Source organism: Sesamum indicum, linkage group LG11, assembly GCF_026168435.1.
Source record: "Sesamum indicum cultivar Baizhima isolate 11 linkage group LG11, ASM2616843v1, whole genome shotgun sequence".
Classification (NCBI taxonomy): domain Eukaryota; kingdom Viridiplantae; phylum Streptophyta; class Magnoliopsida; order Lamiales; family Pedaliaceae; genus Sesamum; species Sesamum indicum.
The window spans coordinates 11,124,665-11,135,911 of record NC_142667.1 but is presented as its reverse complement, the minus strand read 5'-3'; the positions used below and the strand labels follow the sequence as shown (position 1 = coordinate 11,135,911).

The 11,247-nt window shown below is 30.6% G+C and overlaps 1 protein-coding gene across 3 annotated transcripts; it reads left to right on the top strand.

Annotated features, from left to right (window-relative positions):
- The first annotated feature begins 2,511 nt into the window (after positions 1-2,511).
- Positions 2,512-7,421, top strand: LOC105173665 (UDP-glucuronic acid decarboxylase 6). 3 transcript variants are annotated; one of them, XM_020697996.2, is made up of 13 exons: positions 2,512-2,804; positions 3,784-3,956; positions 4,689-4,775; positions 4,867-4,954; positions 5,289-5,380; positions 5,552-5,616; positions 5,699-5,787; positions 6,011-6,088; positions 6,197-6,290; positions 6,436-6,502; positions 6,584-6,647; positions 6,792-6,832; positions 6,963-7,421. In XM_020697996.2, the coding sequence occupies exons 2-13, from the start codon at positions 3,867-3,869 to the stop codon at positions 7,146-7,148; spliced, it is 1,041 nt and encodes a 346-aa protein (XP_020553655.1). In that variant the 5' UTR covers positions 2,512-2,804; positions 3,784-3,866; the 3' UTR covers positions 7,149-7,421. The 3 variants fall into 3 exon arrangements, with proteins under 3 accessions (XP_020553655.1, XP_011093808.1, XP_011093809.1); XM_011095506.3 differs by having other exon boundaries at positions 2,517-2,804; positions 3,846-3,956; XM_011095507.3 differs by lacking the exon at positions 2,512-2,804 and adding an exon at positions 2,841-2,937 and having other exon boundaries at positions 3,846-3,956.
- The last annotated feature ends 3,826 nt before the right edge of the window (positions 7,422-11,247 follow it).

Below are 11,247 nucleotides of genomic sequence, written 5' to 3'. Positions count from 1 at the left end.
TGTTAATAAGACGAATTTTATCAAGGCCTGAAAATCGTCCCACTTAATTTTGGTGAGACTCGAAGCTTGCCATGCTTCCAAACTCAACCTACTATATTTAGGGAGTGTTTGCGAGGGTTTTAGAAAAGCGTTTTTCAACTTGTGGTTTTAAAAAGTATTTTTGAAGTGTTTGGAATGATAACTTCTACTTCTAAAATGGCTAATAAAAACGCTTTTAGGTCAAAAGTTATAAGCACATTCGGTGGTGCTTTTAGCAGCTTTGGCTTTTTTGTAAATAAATTCAATTTTATCTTTTACTACTATACCCTTAATATAATAATTTTAATTCAATTTTATAATTTTTAATTTATTTTTAAAATTATATGTTTAAAGTTGATATTGGGGTTTCAAATATTTTGAATAATTCAATAATAATTAAATTTACACTTTTACATATTTATTATTTTAAAATTTTTACATTGATTTGCTATATTATCTAATAATATTATTTTCTTCACATATTATTATTTGAATGATTAATAAAATATTTTTTTTGCAATCATGCAAGTTAATCAACAAACGTATTACATAGTGGGTGCATTTTTAAATTAAATGTATACTTTTTAATATGATGAGTAAGTTTTTAAATTATATCATTTTAATTTTGTAACAGCATGTTTTAATTTCATACAAATTCAAGATTATGAGTTCGAGCCCTATTAAACATATGAATATTTATCTCACTTTATATGAGTCATTATAATTTATTTATACTTATATATCAATATTGATTAAATAAAAAATTATTGTAATTGTTATTATTGTTTCAAATATATTGATATATTAATTTAGTCAATGTAATGCTAAAAAAAAAATCATTGGAATTCTTCAAATATAGGAATTGTGGAATTTGGCATTCCAAGAATAGAAGTGCAACTGAATTTCCAAAGAGAAGGAATTTTATGGGCATATCCAAAAAATGTATCATTAAAATTAGCTGTCGTCTAATAAATATTTTTCTACAATAAGTTGTTATGGAGAGATACTTATTAAACGACTATTGATTTTGGGGAGCTATTTGTTAGATGATTATTAATTTTATCGAATAACAAGAAAATATTTATAATTATGAAAAATTTCATAAAAATTTATTGTAATTTGTTCTTATTAATTTAAAAGGTAAATCCCATAATTGTTGCTCGACAATCATCGGCATTGTCAAAAGTTATCTTATAGTAAAATAATTTTAATGATTTATTTCGATAATTTTTACCAAAATAATTAAAATCGCAGTATATTAAAAAATCACAAAACAATTTTGCAACACAAATTCATAAACCATAAAAATTAGAAAAATACTTGAAAATTATAACACTGACTGGAAATATATTTTTGTCAACTCATAAAACTAAAGGGGCTTAGTTCTTAATCATATAACATTTAATAAATTAAACTTTTAATAATATCATAAACTTGGAGGACTTATGTCTCATAAAATAAATAAAACTAATATATGTCTAATAAGCATTTATTCAAATTTTTTGCTATTAAATTCAGACCCAATTCACTAATTTATATTTAAAAAATTAAATTTACATTTAATTAAATTTATAAGCTCGCCTAACTGTACATACCTATTGCAGCATTCAATAGAGCAGCCTATTTCACATGGCAACATGATTTGTACATGTACCAAAATTAAGTACGTACATATTATTAGCATTGTGCCAAAATTACCATTTCTTTATACAAATAAATTGTCACTGGTTCGTGCATATTTATAATTATCATTTTTAATATATCGAATACAAATGCATAATGAATTTCAATTATCAACAATCTATATAAGTAAATTACTAATATTAAATATGTATAACTAATTAAATAATACTATTACAGTAAATCAATAATTACTATTACAATAGAACAATATTCACATACTTGCGGGACTGAAAAAATATGGGCCCTCAATTTGAACAGCTAAACTAAGCGTCATTTTGATTGTCCTATTAAATGCTATTAACGTCGTATGCATAATATTTCCATTGATTTACTAAAGTCCACGTCAAATATATGCTACACTTGAGACTTCATCTATTGAGCGTACAAATGACTGTCACATACCTATTATTTTTAACTAATAGGATTTTTAGAGGGGTAATATTCTCTTTACTTATTAAGAAGTTAACCATTGTATATACTAAGTAGTTAGTTGAAATATTAAACTTAATCAACTGAAAAAACATAATATCAAATTTATAAAATTCCGTATACTATAATATAAAAAAATGCAATTCCCTTTTGTTTTTAAATAAATTATTTCAAAATCAATTATATGATAAATAATAAAAATAGCATGTTTCAATATCGAATATTATTAATTCCCCAAGATTATATCACAACAATATAACACTGATTTAATGATCAAACACCCATCGTTGGTTACGGAATACACATTAATCTTCGTGATGACTCATTGCTTGGTGTGAAGATAGTCTCGTAGATAAAGTTTTGCAATGGATGAAGCCTCCGTGGATCTGAGCTGTAAACTAAAAATTACAAGTTGTAGAAATTCATACAAGATCACACGTGTCGTCGAGTATGCAATTGCAAAGATGGTATGTAGTAAAAAAAATCTTGGGAGTCCCAATCGAGTCGCATAAATTTCCTTTCCTCGCTCCGCCATAGCCATTACAGGTTCCGTGTATGGAGTAACTTTCAAGATACGCTGCTTATAAATCTCCAACTCTTCTTCTGCTCATACTACTACTTCTTTCTTGCGTAATCTTGGAAACCCACCAACCCCCACTTTCTCTCTCTTGCTGGTAAGATCGGTGTTCTGTTCACCCCTTGGATTACTTTGTCTATTATGAGTTTTGTGGGTCTGAATTTTAAGCAGAGTTTATGTGGTGATCTTTGCAATGTTCGCCTCCGAGTAGGAGAATTTGGTCCCATAAAGTATGTACTGAGATTATTTGTGGGTGATCAGAGCTTAGTTTTGCTGATAAGTCTTTTTTTTTTTCCTTCTTTTTTATATTTATGAAAAGATCTGGGCTGAATTAACTAAATGTGATGGAATAGTAGGTGATGTGATCTGATAAGGTTTTATGTTTAAAGAATGGATCTTTGTTCGTTCTGCATTTTTGGGTTTTTTGCCATTATAATCAATCTTTTAATTTGCATTTTGCTGTAGTAGATTTAGGATGGGATGTTGCTAACTTAGTTAAGTAATTTGGGTTTTGATTTAAGTGATTTGCTGTTAATTTTCATAAAAAGATGTGGTTTTTGGGGGCTTTGTTCTACTTGGAAAATTTGGTTTCTATTTTGGGTTGTCATGAATTTGTTTTGAAAAATTAGGAATTGTTTCCATTGGTGTCATCCTTTGTTTTTCACTTTACTTCATTCTCTTCTGGGAGTTTGAAAATAGTATCCATTTTTCCGGACGCATTATAATCATGACATGATATTGATGTTGGTCTCTTTTGGAGAGAAATGAAAAGGATCATGTTGGTCTCTTTTGGAGAGAAATGAAAAGGATGATATTGGTCTCTTTTGGCGAGAAATGACAATCCTTTTCGTTGCCTGATCTCGAGCAATGGTATCATGGTGTCTAATTTTAGATGATTTGAGTTGGTAATTCATTTTGAATTTGCATAGGGAAAGAAAAGAATGGATGATCTTGTGTACCTTCATATAGGTTTGTTATGCAGGAAAATGATTAATCAAGGATTAGTAGTTTGGAGTGAGTGATTTCGTTGTGTAGTTCATGTTGATTTTAATTTTTTTTATTTTTTGTGATTGTAGTTTCTTTGTGGAATTGGTTCTGATATGATTGGTTATTCTATTGTAATTGGTACGGAATTCAGAAGTGAAAAGGGATCTTACAAATGGCTCACGAAGTATCACAGGGAGAGAACCATGTAATCGTGAAGCCTCCTCCCGAGCCTTCACCATTGAGAAAAGCAAAATTTTTCCAGGTATGATGCACATGGTGTGTTAAAAGTTAGTTCTTGTCAAACTTTTCCACTTTTGAAGACTACTTACTTTGGCTGGTTGGTTTGTTTAAACAATGGCATTAATGCTATTGATAAGAAATACAAGAAAACGAATGGAAAGGGAATTTGCAGTTTGCTCGAACATTGCACTTCTACTAGGATCAGTTGAAGTTTTATGTGTGCTCTCAAGTTGATGCTCCAATTTTTTAAGATGCCTATTCCTTTAGAATTTTAATCAATTGGGTATTTATATTATTATTATTGTTTTATAATGAGGTCGGATTTGCTTCGGCAATCATGCCGGAAAAGTGAAAGGGGAAGTTTTCAAGATGCATGTTAAGTCTACTTCACTATCTTTTCTTCAGCATGATGTCGAGGAGCTCTTTTTCAATTTTCCTTTTATTTTATGGGTTTCTGTTGGGGGGTTTGGCTCCATAGGCTTTATATACATATAAGCATCAAAGGTATATATATGTACATACTTGTATATGTACATATCTTGTCCCTTGTTGGCGATCCAAATCTGCACTTATCAGTTTTTGCACATCACTAGTTGATAGTATGGCTTGCCCTTTGTCTTTAGGGATATAACAAATTTCTTAATGGCTTGAGTGTCTCTTATTCCTACCCCTGAGTTCTGCGCATTTCTGCTGTAGATTTCTCCATGTTGCTATATGCATGAGATATGGCTTGGTAATTGAATCTTGATAACAGGCAAACATGAGAATCTTGGTTACTGGTGGAGCTGGATTCATTGGGTCTCACTTGGTTGACAAGCTAATGGAAAATGACAAGAATGAGGTGAGCGCATACAGAGATTAGACTCGGACTCATGAACATGATTTGCCTAAACATGCATAGTTTTACATGAGTTTACTCAATTTTTATTCAGGTAATTGTTGTGGACAACTACTTTACTGGGTCAAAGGACAACCTAAAGCGATGGATTGGTCATCCACGTTTTGAGCTTATTCGGCACGGTATTCATTGTTTCCAGTCCGTTAGTTATATTAGTCAACATTTGGATTTTGAATTAGATTCAATGTGGAATTTTCACCTAAGGAGGGCATAGAAATCCCAATATCAGGCAAAGTCTAGCTAATATAGTACTCCTTTAACTAAATAGCCTATATATAATAATACACATGATGTTGGGAGAAAGGAAGGATCTTCTCTTACATTTCTTGCTTAATCTTACTTGATACCGTTTGAGGTCTTGATCCATGCAGTACTCTGTTCTTTAAATACAAAGCATTGCTGACTTATCTGTGAACTTGGAGTGTGTGTTTTATAATTTTTTTCAATCTTTTCCAGATGTGACGGAGCCATTGTTGGTCGAAGTTGATCAAATCTACCATCTTGCTTGTCCCGCTTCTCCAATTTTCTACAAGTACAACCCTGTGAAGGTCAGTGACTACAATAAACTCTTTCTTCTAGTTTATTTTAAAATACTACTCCCTGGGTAAGTGAACACAGTATGAGCTGAAAAAACCTTTTCTAATATTGTTGGGGATTACATTTCAAAAATTGGTCGAGCATAAAGTGACACTGGGTGTTGATTTGTGACAATACAACAGACAATAAAGACAAATGTAATTGGGACACTAAACATGTTGGGGCTCGCCAAGCGAGTAGGAGCAAGGTTTGCCTGCTCTTCCATGTGCTCTTTTATTCCATGATATTTCTTACTGGATCAGTTTGTTCACTGTATACCGTTTGAGCAGGATTTTGCTGACATCAACTTCAGAAGTTTATGGTGATCCGCTTGTGCACCCTCAGGATGAAAGCTATTGGGGAAATGTTAACCCCATAGGTATTATGATGTCCTGAGAATATAAAGCTGAATATCTATATTTATAAAAGTCCTGTTCTTATGCAGATAAATGGGTGCACTCTGTATATGTCATAAGCAATAGGCTGATATTTTTCATGCTGAAAGGCATATGGTTTACTTATATTTCTGGTGTAGTGTTTGAACACACACAATGAGAGTATGTTGACAGCGTTACTTATTAACGTCTAATGTTGCATTGCAGGAGTTAGAAGCTGTTATGACGAGGGAAAAAGAGTAGCTGAAACTTTGATGTTTGATTATCATAGGCAGCATGGAATTGGTAATTGTCGCTCTCTCACTGTATATATAGCTATAGTTTATCCTTAACATATCAAAATTGTTATGATCAATGAGAGTGCTCATGACTCGAAATGTAAATCCACAACAGAAATAAGAATCGCAAGGATCTTCAACACTTATGGACCGCGGATGAATATTGACGATGGCCGGGTAGTCAGTAATTTCATAGCTCAAGCAATACGGTAACGTACTCATTCCATTACATAACACCATCTTCTCCCCCAACTCTTGTGCTGCCTTTCTGTCAACTTTACACCCTTGTCTAAAATGCATTGCGATGTGCTACAAGACTACTAATTTCTAATTTAAGATTTCATGCGACTGCAGTGATGAACCGTTGACAGTTCAGTTGCCTGGAACACAGACGAGAAGCTTTTGTTACGTCTCTGACATGGTATAAAAAGTATCTTGTTTTTTGGCCGTTAAGTATAATGATTATTGCTCTGTAACCTTACAATTTCTTCTGCTGGTGAAGGTTGACGGTCTTATTCGACTGATGGAAGGAGATCAGACTGGGCCAATCAATATTGGCAATCCAGGTGTGTATCAATCTTAAAGCTCAGACGAAATACTATTCTTGAACCTATTGATGCTCTCTATCTCTCTCTCTCTCTCAGAGTATGAAACCTAGCTTTACAGAAATTTATCTTCTTATGATCGCTTACGTCGGGCTTTTACATCAGGTGAATTTACAATGCTTGAGCTTGCTGAGACTGTGAAAGAGGTAAAAAGTTGTGTATTCTGGATGTTGTGGTTCAAGTCTTCTCCTTTAAAATCATGCCATTAAAACCGTTGCTGCTGTTGCTAGTGTACGTATTTTGTCAGCTAACTTAGAACTGCCACAATCTCTGCAGTTGATAAACCCGGAAGTGAAAATAATAACTGTGGAGAACACTCCAGACGACCCTCGCCAAAGAAAGCCAGACATAACAAAGGCAAAGGAGTTGCTGGGCTGGGAGCCAACAATCAAGTTGCGGGAAGGCATCCCCCTCATGGAGGACGACTTCCGCCAGAGGCTTGGGATATCGAGGAAGAACTGAATGACGGTAGTCGATTATGGCTCACCTCGACGTCATTAGTCGATAATGGCTTGCTCCCTCTCTTAAGATAGTATACATATTTCGGCTTCTATATGCCCCCGGGCCCTCTACTTATTTGTGATGCCAGAGACTACACTACAGTTCCATCAAGGATTCATAATTCATCTCCTTCTCCTCTTTCTTGCAGTTATATTCCTTAGCTATCTTTATTTTTTTTTTCTCCATTTGTGATGATTCATAAATTCAAATAAAATTCATATGATTATTGTAAGAGATTGAATGTCATATGGTTTATTAGATATATAATTGGAATTTTATATACACATAAAATAGTAAGATTTTAGAGGAATTTGGTTACAATGCATCATATTTTTTATATGGTAACATTACTTTAAATTTGGGAATATTGAGTCCGAATTCGGGAATGTAAACTCCTAATATTTTGGTATTTTTTTTTAATTTTTTATCTATTATATTTATAATTGATAATATGTTTGTGTAGGTATGTTCAATATAAAATAAGCTATATCAATATATATATATATATATATTATATGTATGACGGGAATTTTTCTAAACTGGCTTCAATATGATTCTCAATATTTCGTACTACATAATACACCAAATATTTGTGAGAACTTGCATTTAATTTTCTATTTAAATACTTTATATTATCCTAACACTTAAAATGGAATAAGATGTCTAGCAATTATATTTCTTATATTAGGTTATGGGGAATTGCACATTTAGTATCATAGGACAAGGAGCACGACACTTTTGAATATTAATATTTTTTATCTCATAGAATTAAAAGTCATCGTGAATGTGGTCCCATATATCACCTTGTGGAATTAAATCTGTCAAATTTTGAGATCATATTTGTAATTTTTTTTAAAACATATAGGACTAAAAATATTAACCCGTAAAATATAAGGCTTAAAAAATACAATATTTAATGTCTTACGAGACAAAAAATGAAATTTCTCCGTTAGAATTCATTCCCATCTGCAAAATTTTAAACCCGAATCCATTCAATACCCATTGGGTTGGATTCAAAAGATCCGACTAGTATATATATTTTTAAATAATAATAATATCATTACAACTTTATAAATACGAGAAAATAATAGTATTAAAATATTATTTAGTTTATAAATTACTATGTGCCTGTTTTAGACATCATATATTAAACTTTTACAATAGGTGTAATTTATATAAATATTAAAATATTTACAAATTATTTATATTATTATTTTAATTTGAAAAATATTAAATTTATGTATTATAAATAAATTACACTTATTTTTTATCTGTAAATAAATATATACAATAAAAATCGGGGTGAATTTGAATCCAAACCACTAGCATATATACTGTATGTAACATGAAAATTGTTCAAAATGTGTTGAGATTGTTTTGGTTATGCAGAGCTATTACTCCTTTTTTCCTCAACTGACTTTTGTTAATTACATCAATAACAATAATTAAAATAAAATCTTGTGATAATTTACTTAGCTGTACTTAGGCTGTGAAAATATTAAAATTTGGACCACGTCTTAATTAATCTCATTAAATTTAAACGAACAAAGTACTGATCTTAGCTATAATTTGATAGCTGGAAGCTGCTAATTAATCATAATTTACAGCTGCATTCTCTAAAGTTTGAGATGATTATATATTCTCATTATTTGAAAATTTACGATCCCTGATTTTAACATTCGTCTAACAACGAATTTATTCCATTAGGTTTTCATCTAAATTTTGGATAAATTGTAACCATTTTGGATTATGAATTATAATTTTTTATATTTTTTAAAATTTTATAAATACTTTTATTGACAGATACACTCTATGATTATTTATTTTATCTATCATCATAATTTTTTTTAAAAAATTTGTTCAAACATTCTTTTTGGAAAAAAAATATGAGTAAAATAATAAATTCCACCTCATGATCCAGAGGCTGCATAGTTATTTTTCATTTGATGGGATATTGTAATTTGTCAAACCACGAGTGGATGTTCATAATTATGTCAAATCTCAATAGAGGTATGTATAATTTATCCTTAAATTAATGGAATAACTGCATTTACACTCCTTGATCTATAGCCTATCCACACAAATCATTCTATTTTTTTCCTTAATTATAAGAACCACCACGTCAATCAAAAAATATGGATAGCTTGTGTATTATAGTCGACATTTTCTAGGGTTGTATGCGTAATTTTCACAAAAATAAGGATAATTCATGTAAATAATATTGAGATTTTTAATGAGTATATGTGTAATTTTTTAAAAAGTATGGATGGTGTATATAAATAAACTATAAGTGAGGGTGTTAATTTAATTATTCCTAAATTAATTGAGTGGAGGGTTTGATAAAGACAAAATTGTGTACGTTAAACATGTCCCTCCTGCCCTCTTCCCAAGCATGTGGCGTCCAAATCAATGGCCCTTGCCACCCAACATCTCCTCATACATATAAAAATAAAAATACATGCCTAATATGTTTTTTATTTTTTAATTTATTACTTGCATATATTAGACAAAAATGAGGACATTCTACTCTCTTTTTATTATTATTATTATTATCCCTTATGTTATAAATGGCCATATTTCTAAAATCAATGACAAATCAGTATTATCTATCACAGTCATACAAAATCAAAACAAAAATTTAAGTTTTGATCACGTACGGTTAATGAACATGCACTATGATTTTAGCTATGATCAAAATCTTTTTTGTAATTTTTAACTGTGCATAACGTTTTGACCTTGCTCTTATTGATTTTTTTAAAAAATATTTAAAAAAAAATCTAAAAAAGAATATGAGAGTGGGAAAAGTAAATAATTCGTAAAGCATATTAGTTCGTAAAAATATTTCAGAAAACTCAAAGAAAATATATAAAATTATTATTTATAATTTAGAAGAGCATTTTAGACAGTTCACTACAAAAATAGATGAAAATCTAATCGAAGCTAAGAAAATGGACTCGTTGTCAGATGAACCTTAAAATTAGAGGGATCTGTAACTTTCCAACAAGAAGGTATTTATGATATGTCAAATTTTAGACGACGTAACAGGAAATTATCATATAAAAAAATTTATCTATATACATAATAAATCATTTTCATGGGAGTTGAACCCAAAAATTTTTAATTTTGGAAGTAGTGCCACCTTAAAACATTAATTGGACATAGGAAAATCTGTATGTGGAAGTAATCAAACATTGGAAAAATTCCAAAAAAGTGGAAGCTGAGCAATAATTAATATTTGGAGATTTTATTGATATTTATGTGAAGGTTGTCAGCCATGTCAAGGAACTAGGAATGAGGACCACATCCATACATATATTTTTTTTTTTTTCTCTATTCAAAGTTTGATGCTATTGTTTTTAGATTGGATTCATTTTCATATTATGTATGGATTGTGATTTTGAAATGAATCGGATATATTTAAATTTCTTTTGACTGAAAATGTTTAAAGCAGGAAATCATCAAATTGTACTGGGAAGGCTTTAATTATTGCTCCTCGATGCCTGATTTAAACATGTCGTAAAAAAGAAATCGCTTAAGGTTGTAAGAAATGGTATTATGGTAGCAAAAGTTGTACTTGGGGCATGAAAAGCGGATACTTGAAGATTCTTTTAGTTGTACGATTTCATGTTAATCACAGACTTGAAAACAATCGATTGGTAATATTGGTGAGTCTAAACATACTAGGAATTTGATCAAATCAGGACCAGATCGGACCTGCCCGAATAGAATGGCGTGGATCTAGACCCGTCCGCTACTTGAAATTGAGTTGGGTGTATTAGGTCTTAATACTGACAATCAGGAGACTACCTCTACATTAAAAGATAACTAAAAACATTTCGAACAAACACTTATTGTTGTCTATATAAACAGCACAATATTTTGTTATGTTTTAACTTCTTTTTATTTATTTTACACTAATACAAAATATAAATCGAATATATCAATGTAATTATTTTTTATAATTTAAGTACAAATACCTTCGTCCTCTGATCTTTAACGAAAAATCTATACATAGAAAATAGGGAGTACAATGTAATTTTTTCAAAACTGAGGGACTTCC

Bases quoted from the DNA above. Each gene is read 5' to 3' on its own strand.
- LOC105173665 (XM_020697996.2), top strand. From the start codon at position 3,867: ATGGCTCACGAAGTATCACAGGGAGAGAACCATGTAATCGTGAAGCCT. The intron at 3,957-4,688 runs GTATGATGCACA...TCTTGATAACAG, and splicing joins GAAAAGCAAAATTTTTCCAG to GCAAACATGAGAATCTTGGT. The intron at 4,776-4,866 runs GTGAGCGCATAC...ATTTTTATTCAG, and splicing joins TGGAAAATGACAAGAATGAG to GTAATTGTTGTGGACAACTA.